We start from the raw sequence: 16,611 nt of genomic DNA on the forward strand, positions 1-16,611 counted from the left end.
TAACGCTTGGCCTGCATTCCTTGTAGAGTTACAAACAGTTCAATCCCAGATGCCTTGTTTTCTTTGGTATTAGTGAGTGTTGGCTTCAGTCTTAAGGTTGCACCTAAGAATGATAAGCACAGTTTTAAAATTTTTTGCTGATCAGCTTCAAGAGGAACGGCCATGTCTTTTGTTGCAGATTTTGTTCATGTAGACTAGGGGCCCGAGAACGTAAAACTATTCCAATATGTTCTTTGTTTAATCTCATGACGTCAAGTTTGCGTAAACGCCGACGCAAGCATTGGGCGGTGACCCGCAGGGTTGTCTGAACAGCCAATCAAACGCTCTCCTCGTTTAGTAGAGGTAATTTTCGTTTGCTTTAAGAACAAATAACATTGCCTGCAGTGACCGTCTTGTTTTATCTAATTTGCTGACAAGAGGTGAGGAGCACACTCAAATGGAGACGGATTCGATGGGGCCGAGCCAGTGCACTGAAAATCCATAACCGAATGAAGAGGGTGGAGCCGGCGTCTGTGATTGGTGCGCTTTCCCTTACCTTGAGGTGGCTGGTCGAAAATCGCGGCGACATGCAACGGAAGGTTAAAAATGCCGCTAAAACAAATCCCCAGCAAAGAAGAGTTGGTGAAGCGAGGTCGTAAACGTGACGAAAGTGCTTGAAAACGTTGATGGCAACGCAAAAAGCTTTATTGTACAGAAATAAACCTATGCTCTCCGGCATGTGCGAATAGCCAGTGCCTGAGCGAACGGCGGCAGCCATATTTTATTCCTTTTGGAACAGGGTAGCCTGCGGCTATTCAGAAGAAAATTCAGTTTTGTTCGGCATATTATAGCACCTTTAAAGCGTACACGTCACTTTGACGAAGTGAGTTTTCGCGATTTTGTGACGTGGCATCACAGGCAGGTGAAGTTGGTGCAACCCGAAAACATTTGACCAGTAGCCGAGGGCTAATGGCGAAAAGGCGCCGAATCAGAAGTAGCTATTTTTCTTTTGTTCGGTCCACTGATGCGTAATCAGTGTCTGCGCATCATATCAAATGGGGAGCTTTCGCGGTTCTCGTGAAGTCGCGTGATAGACAGGCACAGTGGGGGCGGCTCAAAAAAGTTTTTGACCAATAGCGGAGGGCTGAGTGAAGAATTGGAATAGAAAACTTTGGAATAGCTTTACGTTATAGCACCCTAGCTGTTAAAATGCAGTTTCTTTTATATAAATATGACTTATATACTGGTCGAGTTTCATGCCGCTGTTTCAACATGTGGGCGAAGAGTAGTAATAGATATTTAATTAATGATCGATCAAACGGTGTGGCAGACGCGAACGTTTCGACAAGCGGACTTGTCTTTGTGATAGCAACAAATTCTTTCCTTGCGGGCGTTTTTATAGCTCGCTTTCCCTCACCCACCTTGAGGGTGAATAGGCGACCGCGCATGCAGAATGAGGCAAGTCGCAATGTTCGAAATGTCGGACCGTTTGTTTCTGTATATGACGGGAATGAAGGGGGAATAGGGTGTGCTGTTTCTTCTTCTATAATGTGCGTGTGACACAAAAAACGTAGAATAATGTTCACGTATGCGCTTTCTTCGTGTTTACGATAGGCTAATTTTTACCACAGAACAATAACTAGCACATTCGTATAGTAAGTAAAGGAACAGAAACTAAATTCTGGGTTCTTACGCTCCAAAGCCAAGATGTGATGATGAGAAACGTCATAGCGGGAGACTTCGGAATAATTTTTACCACCTGCATTTTCTAGTGGCCCCCGAATGCAACGGCACCGGTGTTTTCGCACCGCCCCCATCTAAATCCAGCGGCCGCATCCGGGTTTTGATCCCGCAATGTCGCGCTAAGCAACACAACACCATAGCCGCTAAGCCACCGCGGCAGGTATAGTAAGTGAAACCACACACGAGAGAAGAAAAGAAATGGTCATGACACTGAAGTAACATATCCGCAGAAAGAAAGAGAGGGGGCGTGGTGCGTCAGAGGCCCTTTTGTTTCTTTGTACTCGAGAAAGGTGGCGCAGTTTCGCGCAAAAGACGAAGCCGCATTGCAATAGCAGTTTGTGAGACGTCTATGCTAAGTAAAGAAAGTAGCTTTATCGGTCGTATAAACTTATGAACATTCACTTACTAACTAAATTAAGAAGCATGGTGCCACGCGTGTGGAGGCAAACGTGAACACAACGCTGGCCTCAGGGAGAACGGCAGTAGCAGCGAGCGAATTGCCCTTGATGCTGCATCTCACTTCAACCTTTAGTTAGCGGCGAGAACACAGCGCACACGAAGCCATCAGCCCTCGGGGCACGGGGAATTTGTATCGAACGCAGAACGTTTTCAAGAGAGGGCCCGCGTGGCCGCGCTCAGCCGCGCCATAGGCAGCAGCCGCAGCCATAGAGTTTCATATACAATTACTAGAGGGAACTTTCCCTCTAGTGGCTACGGGAGCTGCCAGCAGGGCAGGCAGTTCAGCCAGAATGGGATTAATGGGTAGTACATGGATTTGCCTAAACTGTGTTTTTATGACTTTAAGAGACTTCGTGACTTTCCAAGGTGATCATTATAAAGAAAGTATTGCGTTATAAGTAATTAAATGAACACCATTCAATGTACGCGACTGCAGGTTCCGAACACACGACCTTTAGCACAAAAGCCCGATATTGAAACCATTACGCCACGGACGCATGGGCAAGTGGAACCACTGCAACTGGCAGTGATTGTGCATGCTTGCAGTTTCATTACCATCTGCATTAAAAAAGTGTCGATTACTTTGAAATGTAGGCCAATTTAAGTCCTGAAAAGCGTAATAAACGAAGACACAAGAACGTTTGATGCCCCATACCCGTACTACGCATCGTTCGCATGGTAGCTGAACAGTCGCGGCGCCAGACTTCACTCTAGTAATTGTAGGCAACTCTTTGGCCACAGGTGTAGAACACTACCTGGAACCTTGCGCGCTTTGTCAAAGAGCGCGCGTCTTCTCCGCCTTCGTCCCTTACGAGCGCGAGGTTGAGCCACTACCCTTCTTGGCTCACCTTTGCACCCTTTCACTCGCACCCACGGCACACGGCGCGTGAACGCAATGTTAGTGCGCTTTGACTTTATACGGAAAACCACGGCAATGCCGACCGTGGCAGAAATGCGCCCCGAGTGTCCATATAATTGCTATCGAAATAAAATATGTTGTTCCAAGGCGTGAATCTAGGACTACATGCACACATTTTTTCTTGAGCGTTTTTCAAATTTTATGAATTCGCGGAATAAAACATTGGAAGTAGCTCTCTTCTTCCGTCGTGTAAGTGCCATTTCAGACCAGAGGGAACAATGTCTATTATCTGCTGAAGTGTGGCAGGTGCGGAACATAGGCCAAATGGAGGATTTTAAATTTATATAATCCACCAGGCATCACAAATGCTGTTTTTTCGCGGTCGCGATCATCTACTTCGATCTGCCAGTACCATGACTTAAGATCCAAAGAGGTGAAAAATTGGGCGCGGCGTAGACGATCCAGACCCTAATCGATTCGTGGCAGGGGATAAACGTCGTGTTGATGACACGATTAAGCCGTCGGTAGCCTACACAGAAGCGTAGTGTATTGTCCTTCTTTTTACGTAACACTACGGGGGACGCCCATGGACTTATGAACGGCTGAATAACGTCATCATTGATCATGTCTTGAACATGGTGCTTTATCAGCTCTCTTTCCGAAAGTGAAACGCGGTACGGATGTTGACGAACAGGGCGTGCTGACTCGTAAGCAGGAATTCGATGCTTATTAATGGAGGTGCGCCGTACTTTTCGTAGAGAAGAAGGTAGAGACGTCATTGACAAAGTCGACTAGTTGCTGTTTCTGTCCTTCCGATAAGCCGGAGTTAATTTGAATGCGATCGCTCAGGTTGATCGCTTCCGCTTCCGATGAATTAGGTGAAGCAGTTCCGAACAGGGCGACATCCGTGAAGGCAGAAATTCCATGGAGGAAGGCGACAGCTGCGCCTTGCGGTAAGTGCTGATATTCGTTGCTGAAGTTTGGCAGCAGGACTAATGAGTGTGTATTCTGATGTTGGACGAGGCCCCGTGCAATGCAGATGTTCCGTTCAAGCATTAACGGAATGTTGGCCTCGGCGATGCCCTCATAGCCGTCGAATGCGTGGCACGTTACCAAGGTCAGTAAAGTAGGCTGCTTCTTGGAAGTATCGTGATGCCGTCTTGGACGATGCGCAAGGCGTTTTCGGTGTGGTTCTCGTCGCCAGCGTCGCTTGCGATGGCTTTTGCCCTAGAGAATGTCACACGTTTTCGATTTTTGAGGTTAATTATGGTTCGATTCGCCTGTAGAAAGCCCATGCCGAGTATCAAGTCCCTCGAGCAACTGGGCAGAATAACGAAGAAGCCGACATATGTAAATACAACATTAAATCGAGCAGTGCATCTGCCCAACCAAGTACCGTTCTGCGATCCAGTTTATTGTGTAAAAATTTTCATTAACTTTGACACAAGCTCTCTGCTCATAACCGAGCTGCCTGCACCAGTGTCAATTAAAGCTATGCCTTCTTTGTCGTCTGTGGTAACCGGTATGTCCGGCGTTGCAACTTGTCGTTAATCAACGGAATGCGTCTGAACGTCAGTTCATTGTCGTCGTTATCGCCGTGATGGAGGGTATTCGATGCGCTCGGCGTCAGCGGCCTCACCTCCGGAGGTCGCTTGACTCAGTTTTCTGGTTTTGTAGGGCTGTACGAACGACGCCTACGAGCGTCTCGAGGTAGCACGGGGCTGGGCGATCGGTATCCAGCGGGCGATGAAGAACGGGGCTCGTGCCTTCGCTGCTCGAATGAATTATCCCGACGCGCGATGAAGTTCTCCATCTCCATAGGGTGCTCACCAGGTCGTGGACGAGGATCACCTGGAGGGAACCTACGCGGACCCACGAGCCGATAGGGACGCATTCTGCAGACGTGGACAGCCTCTCCACAATGAAAGCATAGGGGCCTCAGGTGAGGAGCCCGACAGACGTCGCTATTCCAGGGCATCGACTCCTCGATGGACGGTGTTCTGCGACGCCTGAATACTACTTCTGTTTGATCGGTGGGGTGCATGAAGTCTGAGGGGCCGTATAGCGAGGGTCGTTGTACCGCGGCCGCATAAGTCATCCGGACTGGCTCCCGCCGTTGTGATACTTCGTATCGTTTACGAGCTTGGATCACTTGCCTTTTCTCGTCGCGCACTATCTCTGCCACAGAAATTCGCGCTGTCGGCGCGTCAGTTACCTGCAATTTCAGGAGCTCTTTCCGTACCACAGCCCCGATCAATTCGCGCAGGTCCTCGAGCTAGTTTCCCAAAGTCATGGTAGGGGGGCTGTTCGAAATTTCCATAGCGTTGCGGTTGTACTCTCTGGCACGTAGTCGAATGGTTCTTTCTGTTCCTGTTGTTTCAGCAAGGAAGTCCGCAAGTGTAGTGGGCGGATTCTGAATAAGCCCAGCAAAAATTTCTTGCTTCTCACCTCGCATCAAATATTGCACCTCGTTCTCGGCCAATGAGGCATCCGCACGTCTGAAGAGCCAAGTCATGTCTTCAGTATACGTGGTGACACTCTCGCTCGAGCCTTGGAATCTTGCCTGTGTTGCCAACTCTGCTCTTTCCTTCCTGTCCGTGTTGGAGTGTATGGCGCTTAGCTGTCATCGAAATTCGTCCCACGAAGACAATAGCCCTTCATGGTTATGAAACCACGTCCGCGCAGAGTCTTGGAGCGCGAGGCACACGTGGCGCAGCTTGCGCTCTTCGTTCCATTCGTTGCATTAGGCGACCAGCTCGAAATGGTCTAGCCAATCTTCCATGTCTTCAGTAGCATCTCCGTGGAATGCAATCGGCGTTTGCGGCTGGTTGACGATGAACTTCGCCGGCACATCGTCCGGATACGCACAGGTTCATCATCCGGACACGCTCGGGCGACAGATCGTGCTCAGGTATGAGCCCTTGCAGACGGCGGCTGGTACGTACATGTATAGGGGTAATCTCTCCCGGACTACTCACAGGAAACAAGTCAGGAGTACGCTGCGTCTCCGGTAGTGGTATTATGTACCCGGCACCTCCTCCAGTAAAATGCCACGACGATAACTAAGACGGGTTCGCCCACACAGAACAGCCTTCTTTAATGATGACCGACACCCAAAAAGACCCGGCGCACAACTGCGCCCTTCGTCGTCTTCTCTCTGGCGATCGGTGCCTGTAGTGGGCAGTTAACTTATGGCGATCGGGACTCGTAGTGGGCAGCTTACTTCGTGTCAATATTAACTTTGCCTTTAGAAAAAAGCAGGAACAGCGCTACACAGGACGAGCTAGTAAACCGGACAGAGCGCGTTTACTCGCTCGTCCTGTGTTGCGCTGTTCCTGTTTTTATTCTAAAGATGAACCAACAAGCTCCACTGAACACACTGCTAACTTTGCCTTAACCATCATCAAAGGTCCTGGGTTTAGCTCCCACAAATGGTCGTGGGTTCGACCATCAACAGTGGCACTATCAATTTTGATGCCATTGAATTTCGGCCCCACCAAAGGTTGAGGGTTCAACTCCCACCAAAAGCTGTGGATACGAGTGCATTCATTAACTCCAAATTAATTAACTTCACTTTAATTACCACCGAAGTTCATTGGTTCTACTCCCTCTAAAATGTCGTGGGTTTTAGTCCCTTAATTACATCTCCCTTAATTAACAGTGCGTGAATAACTTCAGCTTAATTAACAACCAAAGTCGTTGGTTTGACTCATACCAATGGTGGCACCGTCAGTTACGGTGCCATTCGATTTTGGCCCCACCAAAGGTCCAGGATTCGACTCCCACTAATGGTCGTGGGTTCGAGTTCACCAATGGTCGTACATGGCACCATCAATTTTGGTGCACTGAATTTCGGTGACATAACCCTGGACGGTGAATTTTTTTTCGATAACGCCAGAAAGCAGATTATTCCACGGATGAGGCTATTAAGGCTTTCGCCTTAATAACATTGCTCTGCTAATGTATATGCATTATATATGCAAGGCTAATGGGAAAATAAACGCTCGTTGTTTGAAGCTCAAGTATCATCTTTGACTTTGCGCTAGAACGTGGGTCGCGCATGAAATTTGCTAAGCAGTTCAGATCTCCCCAAAAGTCAGTTACAGAATGACACATCTGCCCGGAGAAAACAAGTTTTCAACACGTAAAATTACTTAACGACACAGAAATGGCCATAGCTAATGGGGTAATGCATCTATGCAAATTGTTTTGGAGTTTAATGGCATACATATAACCTTTGTATGCTTAGGTTGTCTCGTAGTGGAGAGGACGACGGTTCTTCATATAATGCGTATCTTAGGGGATGTTTCGCCCCATGTGCGAGTTGTTCAAGATATACAGTTTATTTTCAATATATAAGCGGCAGATGATTTATGGGCTACTGAGAACGCTGGAAGGTAGAAGCAAATAATTTTGCAGGCAGATTTAGTGGAGCATGATATATAATCCTGTTGTAGTATAGCTAACCGTTATTGATTGCCAAACACTGAGTTTTATGTGGAAGAAACAGACAATAGGACCTCAGCGACTGAACCCTCCTGATGATCGAGAAAGTATCGACATTTCATTTGCTTGTAGGTATTTTAGCAGTTTTACGGGAGTCTTGCAAATTACGATTAAACGTGTTTGGCGTGAATTGGATAAGTGAAACGAACAGCGGCCTTCTCTTGAAATTGTCAATTTAATATTACCATCTAGTATGGTCGGCACATAAATAGGAATAATAGCTGTGGCCTCATGAACATCCTGATAAATTACTCACCGAATTTGAAACATTTTTGCGTTTTTTCATTGGACTGTTTTCAAGGTACCGTATACACAAATTCTGAATTTTGATCTTTCTCTACACAGCTGACAGATATTGCTGAGCCAATCTTCATTAAAGCAAGGAACTATGAGACAAACACTCCAAACCGCTGTCATTCGGCTCAGAAGATTTCACAGCTGTACGACGGTTCTTTCTGGTACAACCTTAACGTACGGACTCTTACGAGAGCCGGATACCAGTAGTAAGTAACCACGATATTTTTAAAGCACTTTTAATTTAACAGCCATTGCTGTGAAACTTTCTGCATGCTAATGTTTTACCGATTAATTTAGACAAACTCTCCAGTAACCTAATTCCTTAAAAAATTGCACTTTCAAAAAATGAGGCACTGACAGGATTGGAACTGTTTGGCGCTGCACAGGAATTCCTTCGAAGGTATTCCAACCATACTCCTGTGCGACATGTTAGCGCAATGCAGCCGGCAAAGTAACTCTCAACGCAAACTCTAATTCTGACTCTAAAAGTAACTCTAACGCAAAGTGTTCGACAGAAGAAATAACTGCCTAGGTGCTGTTGCCAGGTGGGTTGCAGGGAGACGCACCCGGCATCTTGCATAGAAACGCTCTCAATCTCTGCGCAATGGCCTCTCGTGTGCGCTCAGGAGGACAGCATGACAACGGTGGTAGTGTGGTACACTGTGTGAATGCTCCTTGAGGGCCCGTGCAATTAATTGATCTCGAAACAATATATATGCATAGACTGAGTACGGGTTCATTCATACGTTTGAAGAACAGTGCATTGGCTAAGAATCCTTGACGTACAGTTTAGAAACTCCATGATAATATAAATCCCTTTTTTCCTCCAGCAAGAAAATCCATTTTATAAAATCTTATGTTTTCTCATTTACGTATGAGGTTCCAGAAATCTACCATTAGTCTACTTTTTCCATATACCGGGGGCCCCAGTTAAGTTGTACCAAGATTAAAAATAAAAACACGAGAACTCTAGAGAAATCTCAGGCACTACATAGTAGCTGTAGTCCTATGTACTTATAGCCAGTATATTTTTCATGACGAAGTATTAATTAGTTAATGCTTTTTAATTACTGAACATTTTTATTATTGCTTGAATCGCAACCATATCAGTTACAAAGTTGTAGGCCACATCAAATAACTTCCGAATGAAGCGTTTGTTTCGTGCTGAGCTTTGTATCGTCAGTTTTTTTCGAGAAAAACCAAGGAAACCAAAAACAACGCTTATACAGATCCCACGCACTGGGGTAATCGATGTAAGCGAAGCTTTCTGTGCTCTTTGATTTGATTGATGATAATTAGTGGTGATGTTGACGGCGAATGTATAATTTCTTCAACGTTTTGTCCAACACAAGAGTGGTGAGTTGATGTTAAACGTTACCTTGCATGTACCGCTGCTGTTTGTCTGCATAGTACACAAAACACAAAGGGAGAGGTGTTTGCTTGAGGCGTTGTTGTGCGCCATATTTCATGACCTTTCAGAGGGTTGAGTATTCTCATAGCCTCACATGGCACATCGCATCATGGCAGAAGCATCAAACTTAGATAACTGGGCTGCACGTGCCAAAGCCACAATCGGATTATGAGGCAGGCCGCAGTGGCGCACTCCGGATTAATTTTGGCACCATGGTGTTCTTCAACGTGTCCCTAAATCAAAGTGCCAAGCGTTTTTTATATTTCGCCCCGTCCAAATCCAGCTACCAGGGTCGGGACGAAATCCGTGACCTCGAGCAATGCCATAGCCGCAAAGCTACCGCGGCGGGCACAGAAGTGTTGATTTTACGTGCGACCGCTTTCGTTATGTCGCCTAGACCTTGCGGAGCGCTTTAATTAACGCGGCTCTGCTTCTTCACTCCCTGCGTAATTTGTCCGCCAAACATATTTCCATGGTTTCATTTTTCAGAAATAGCGGAAACGCACTGTACCATATCTTGAGCTTAAGTTTATCCAACGTTTCGTTGCCTCCTAGCACCACCTCCCCCCTCCCCTTCCCCGGTATGTGCATGGGAACTGTGAGCGAAGAGTGGCAAGGCCACTGGATTCACGACTGCATCGGTTCTACCCATTCTCTGCCTCATCTCCCCCCTCTCCCCCTCTCCCCCCTACTCTCTTCCATTCTATCTAGCTTTCCTCTGGACTTGCACATTGGTAGAAAGGTTAGTACTTGCAGGGGGCCACGGATAATTGCAGCAGTCAAGAGGCTAAAGTGGCGACGACCTGGTAGCTCCAGAGGGCATTGTGCACAATCGACGCGCTGCGGTCGAAACGAGTCCCTCGCGCCTCTTTTCTGCCACGTTCCTGAAAATGTATACACACGCTCTGAACCACCCCCCTACTCTGTGTGCCAGACAGCAGCCTCCACAGCAGCAGCAACAGCAACAGTGGGAAAGTCGATGGAAAAGGAAAAAAGGAAGCTTCGCTTTAATACGAAATAGATAGGCTCTCGTGTGCCGCTACTCAAGCACTCCCAAGCGAATAGCCACGTATACACGGCTTTACTGGCGGCGGCATATGGATACAGGGCTTCACGCTGTGTGATGGCCGCGGCATCAAGAGAGCACGTCGCTGACGCATTGATAAGCGTATCCGTGCCGCAGGAGGTGGGAAGGGGGGATTTCGAAGCCGGGAAACCGTGACAGTGCAATTAGGACTGTAATTTTGCGCACTCATCTTGTTCCGTAGGTAGGCGCAGGTAGGCTATGCCCATCTAATGTGTTTTGGCGGACCTGTACGGCCAGCATATGCTGTTGCCTGTTACGCAAATTAATTTTGCTTGACGTGTCACTGCGTAGATAATAATGGGAGGTCTCAACGGTACCACTCCAGTGACCTGCTCTTCAAAAAGACAGTTATGCCCTTCACGAATGATCAGAAGGCTAAAATGAGCCTGGCTCTGGGGGCGGCACACGGTGACAAGAGGAAGGCAGCCTAGCTATTCCGGATGTGGCATTGTGGAGGACGCCCTATTCAGTCAACAATACTTAGAACGTGCGAAGTCCTTTGCGAGATGGGTAGCTTCACAAGAAAGCGACGCAGGACTGCGACGGCCGTTCAAAAAACGGAAACAGATGTTTTGACATTATTTGCAGCTAACCCTCAAGGCAGTGTGCGCGACGCCAGCGCGGAAGCCAGAACCTCAAGGTCATCAGTGTGGAGGATTTTAAGAAAAAGATCACATGAACCCGTAGCATGTACATCTTCATCAAAAACTTGAAGACTGAGATTTGAAAACAGACTTGACTTTGCCAGTTGGATTTTCACGAAATGTGAAGAAGATCCGGACTTCCTCACTCACGTGCTTTTGACGGATAAGCTTAATTCCTCCATAAACGCCCAAGTTAATCTTCACAACGCGCACTACTAAAGCGATAGGAGTCTCCACTGGCTGGCACAAACACTACACCAATACCAGCGGTCCTTTAATGTGTGGAGCGGTATTTTTGACGGTAACATCATCAGACCCATTTTTTTTGACAACACACTAACGACGCAACACTATGCAAATGACACCATCGAGGGGGGTCTCCGTGAACGACGTCTGTTTCAACGTTCTACTTGCGCACCTTCGGAACATCTGATTTCGACACGACGGTGCTCCTGCGCATATTAGTGGTCAGTCTCTAGCCCGGCTCGACAAGCTTTTTGCTGGCCAGTGGACTGGCGGGCACGGACCTGTACCCAAGCCTGCAAGGTCGCCGGACATGACACCGCTGGACATCTTGTGGGGCTACGTGAAAGATCGCGTGTATAGCAGCGAAACTACCACTCCGGACGGCCTAAAGGCTAAAATAAGCAGAGTCTGCCGCAAGATTCCAACGTCGTTGGTCAAAGCTGCAACAGCACAAGTGTTGGAAAGAAGCAAGTACTGTATTGCTTCAGACGGTAACCCGCTTGAGCACCTGCTATAAGTGGCAGTGGAAAATGACCGCTCAAAACTGGTGTAAAACGTGACTGTTTAACACACCTTCATGATGTCAGCCTATCCTTACACAAAGAAAGCTTGCGACAACGGCATAAGTAGGCAGAAAACTGCTTTGTTTGGCCCCTTTTCTGGAATCCAAGAGACAGAAAGGGCAAATGGCTAAAGCGATTGCACCTTTGGATGTTTCTTTATGGGTGGCTGAGACACCATACCTGCTTTTGGCTTAATTAAAAAAAAAGCTCTTGAGTAGGTCTTTTGTCTTCTTCCGAGAGCTGCATTCCTTTCCTGCTCTTTTGCACACTGTTCTTTTTTAACATTCATTGAATTTGTTTTTTACATTTGCTTCATGATACGCGAACGTTAAAGCTATCCCGAGTGCCTCATGATCATGCACAACATTCTTGCGTCCGCAAATGCTGGCGCTTTTCGCATCACGCTTGTTAGGTCGCGAAACCTCTCGAGCCATCCTACATGACGAAGCCTTGTACGATGCGGCGATAAACGAATGCAGCCGGACATCTTTCAGCGGCTGCTTGGAAGCGCTCGAGTAGCGGCATGCTAGCGCGAATCTATGTCATATTTCGCGTATTTCGCGGGCTTTTGTTTTTTTGGAAATATCGACGAGGCACACTTCAGCGCGAAATAAATGCTTGATTCGGAGGTAATTCCAGGTGCTCTAGAACATTTTAATTGATATGTTTGCGATTCAAGCAATAATTAAAAGGTTGACTAATTAAAAACCCTTTATTAATAAATACTTCATGTTGAAAAAGATTACTGGCTGTAACTATACACGACTGCCGCTACTATGTAGTCGGCACGATTTCTCTAGAGCTCTTGCGTTTTTTAAAAATCTTCGTCCAAGTTAACTCGGACACCTGGAGTAGGCACTGTGTACATAATTTCGCGGATGGACTTTTTCCTAGAGGCGGTAGGTTTTCTTACTTCACTTCGAATAATGGCTTTAAATTTCTAATCCATGTAATTAGAACAAGTGAATCGTAACGCAATAACGGTGAAGGCATGCATTAAATTTTTGGGGGGATTTCATTCAAGAATTTTCTCTTTCGTTGCAGCTACACTTTTCCAAACATTGCTATTCCATTCCGGACGGGACAGCATCTATACCCCAATGCTCTGTTGTACAGGTTTACTCCAGGTGAGGACACTTTTATAATTACGCAATTTTTTAGCATCACATAAAGGAAACGAGCATTTAGTTATCCCTTTTATAAGGGTTTGAATACCTAGTAAGTGTCAATATGGGCAAATGAAGGATCTCGGGAATGCAGAATACAAAAAAATAATTTAGGCGCATTTTTGATAATTTTTGGTAAGATTACGTATTATTTGAAAACCTTTCATCCAATAAGATTATTGCGTGAGGCTCATTTAAAGTCCTAATTAGACCACAAAACAGGATTTAGTCTATAAACGCTAGCTGCAAAATCGGGCCTATGAAATTTCAAGGGGATTCCGCGAATATATGTTATTCCCATATTTATAAGGCACCCACCTAATACACCTAATTATCAGAAACTAGATGCCACAGTTATATATTCTGAGTTGGCCCTACCTCCACACACAGTTAATGCGCGGGAGCGACGGGTACTGACTTTTGATAAAGCATACTTATTGCGGTACCGCGTGTCGTGTTTTTCTGATATCGCATTTCTGCGCAAACGGTTTAGAGGGACACTAAAGGCAAATATTAAATCAAGCTAAAATGACAAATTAGTGCTCGAGAATCTCTAAGGCGCCAATATTATCGCGGACAGATCCTTAACAATCGAGAAATTGAGGTAAATGCAGGACATGAATGGAGGCTTCCCCGGGACGTTCAAGTAGTTGCAGGATGATGAAAGCACTTCTCAGTCGAATTCTGTCACTAGTACTCAACCACTCATTGCAAAAAAACATCCTTGCGTTGTATATAAGACGAAATAAAGTGCTACTTGCTCAGCTCTATTTCGTTTTTAGAAAAATGAACTCACTGAACTCTTGACAATCACGCGGGCGTTTGAAAGGTTTCATTTTCGCTTGACTCCGCGCCGCCCACGTTTTCGCGTTTCACAGTAACTTCGTCATCGTGTAGTGCTGCGTTGGTTTTGCTCGCTCGCGAAACTCGCACAAACTGCAAGTAGCAGAATATTCAATTCTTATGTGATGTCACGGGATGCCCGAATGGTCTATCTATATAGTTGTTTTGTTGGTCTATGCCACTCATGATGCCACTTGACCAAAAAGCAGCTGCAGCGGCGAATCCATTCCTCCGTCTTGGCTCCGCACCGCCGTCTGTCGGGCGCCGTTTAACTCACCGACGGCAGCAAAGGGTGGTGATGGGGTATGCAATGTCATCACTCCTCCGGTTGGGCGGCCGCATGGTTGAATTGCGGTAAAGGCATTAAGATGCAATTTTTCTCGTAAACTAAGTCTTTTCTTGGCTCTTGGCACGAAACAAGCACTGCGAGGTTTCTGGAATGGTATTTGAAGCATCCACGTCGACTTAGTATTTGTCTTTAGTGTCCCTAAAGAGGGTGCTAAGAATCTCTGGTTCCGGACAGGCCGCCATTGGAATCTGAACCTGGCAACGTTTAACGCTAGGACGTTATCTAGTGAGGCGAGTCTAGCAGTGCTGTTGGACGAATTAGAGGGCAGTAAATGGGATATAATAGGGCTCAGTGAAATTAGGAGGACAAAAGAAGCATATACAGTGCTAAAAAGCGGGCATGTCCTGTGCTACCGGGGCTTAGCAGAGAGACGAGAAATAAGAGTGGTCGGCAAGGTGCTCTGAAGTGACGGTAGGATGGTAAGAATTCGAATTAGCCTAGACCTGAGGAGGGAGCGGAAGAAACTGGTACATAAGAAGCCGATCAATGAGTTAGCGGTAAGAGGGAAAATGGAGGAATTCCAGATCAAGCTACAGAACAGGTATTCGGCTTTAACTCAGGAAGAGGACCTTAGTGTTGAAGATATGAATGATAATCTTATGGACATCATTAAGGAGTGTGCAATAGAAGTCGGTGGTAACTCCGTTAGACAGGATGCCAGTAAGCTATCGCAGGAGACGAAAGATCTGATCAAGAAACGCCAATGTATGAAAGATTCTAACCCTACAGCTAGAATAGAACTGACAGAACTTTCCAAGTTAATCAACAAGCGTAAGACAGCTGACATAAGGAAGTATAATATGGACAGAATTGAACATGCTCTCAGGGACGGAGGAAGCCTAAAAGCAGTGAAGAAGAAACTAGGAATATGCAAGAATCAGATGCATGCATTAAGAGACAAAACCGGCAATATCATTACTAATATGGATGAGATAATTCAAGTGGCTGAGGAGTTCTATAGATATTTATACAGTACCAGTGGCACCCACGACGATAATGGAAGAGAGAATAGTCTAGAGGAATTTGAAATCCCACAAGTAACACCGGAAGAAGTAAAGAAAGCCTTGGGAGCTATGCGAAGGGGAGAAGCAGCTGGGGAGGATCAGGTAACAGCAGATTTGTTGAAGGATGGTGGGCGGGTTGTTCTAGAAAAACTGGCCACCCTCTATACGCAATGCCTCATGACTTCGAGCATACCGGAATCTTGGAAGAACGCTAACATAATCCTAATCCATAAGAAAGGGGACGCCAAAGACTTGAAAAATTATATACCGATCAGCTTACTGTCCGTTGCCTACAAAGTATTTACTAAGGTAATCGCAAATAGAATCAGGAACACCTTAGACTTCTGTCAACCAAAGGACCAGGCAGGATTCCGTAAAGGCTACTGAACAATAAACCATATTCACCCTATCAATCAGGTGATAGAGAAATGTGATAGAGAACGACGACGACGAAGTTTCCCTGCTAAGGTGGCTGCTCACCGCTCCTGTGAAAAATCTCACCTTCCGCGTAAATACGTTCCATACATCAAGAGAGTGGACCTCAAGACATCTGCGGACGCTGCGGACGCTCATGCGCAGTCTGTTTTTTTTTTACATTCAGCGAATTTCACTCCATCGGCCCTGCAGCTGAATTGTACACCAGGACTAGGCCTAGTGCCTCGGGTGACGCGCTGGCGGCGGTAGATTCGCCGGCACCGCTCGTCACGACAGCGTTACCGGCCGCACAATTGACACCTGAGCCTGGATCCCAGCTCCTGGTTCCTGCTCCAAGTCCCTCGGCTACCCAGCCCACCCATCGCCTTCCCAAAATGCACATCAGACCGTGAGTGCTCTGCCCTCATGGCGGAGCCAGGTGATGGCTTCCCATACACCGATCACGAATGGGACACCAGTTGTTGTGCATGACGAAACGAGTACCCCTATGGACTTGTCTTCTGCGCTACCATCTGTGCCGTCGGCCCCCCGTGGATCTCAGAAGCGTCCTTCGGAGCAATCTGCACCAGATTCGTGTTCGGCCAACGGTGGCTCCCAAGGCAAGTGTTCCTGTCTAATGACTGACCACCCAGTTGTGTCGACACCGGGCTCGGTTTGCTATAAAGCAACCATTAAAGCTCTGGCCCCCACAAGCCTCACGGAGATTCCCAACAGGATTATTCAGGCGAACCTAGACGCTTGTCTTGGCACCACAGGCTTCCGCGGCTTCACGGCCAGGAAGAAGTCAAATACCATCGCTGTGTGGCTCGCTACATTGGCTGCTGTCGAGCGTTTGCAAACGCTTCAACGTCTCTCGATAACAAGCGAAGTCACCGTGCCGGTCCAGGTGTACCTGGTAGAGGGCTAGGATCTACAGCGCTGTGTCGTTTACAACGTTGACGTTGGCGAGGACCAGACTGCTCTCCAGCATGAGCTCTACTGTCCTACTCACCGTGTCATTCAAGCGCGTTACATGGGAAA

The 16,611-nt window shown here is 46.8% G+C and overlaps 1 protein-coding gene across 1 annotated transcript in view; it reads left to right on the top strand.

Annotated features, from left to right (window-relative positions):
• LOC126530049 (uncharacterized) overlaps positions 1-16,611 on the top strand; it is a 28,842-nt gene that overhangs the window by 534 nt on the left and 11,697 nt on the right. The window contains exons 2-3 of the mRNA XM_050177512.3: positions 7,892-8,049; positions 12,839-12,921. Of these exons, the coding sequence (XP_050033469.1) occupies positions 7,892-8,049; positions 12,839-12,921 (241 nt within the window). The remainder of the gene's footprint in view (positions 1-7,891; positions 8,050-12,838; positions 12,922-16,611) is intronic.

The sequence above is a fragment of the Dermacentor andersoni genome, chromosome 5 (assembly GCF_023375885.2).
Source record: "Dermacentor andersoni chromosome 5, qqDerAnde1_hic_scaffold, whole genome shotgun sequence".
NCBI lineage: Eukaryota > Metazoa > Arthropoda > Arachnida > Ixodida > Ixodidae > Dermacentor > Dermacentor andersoni.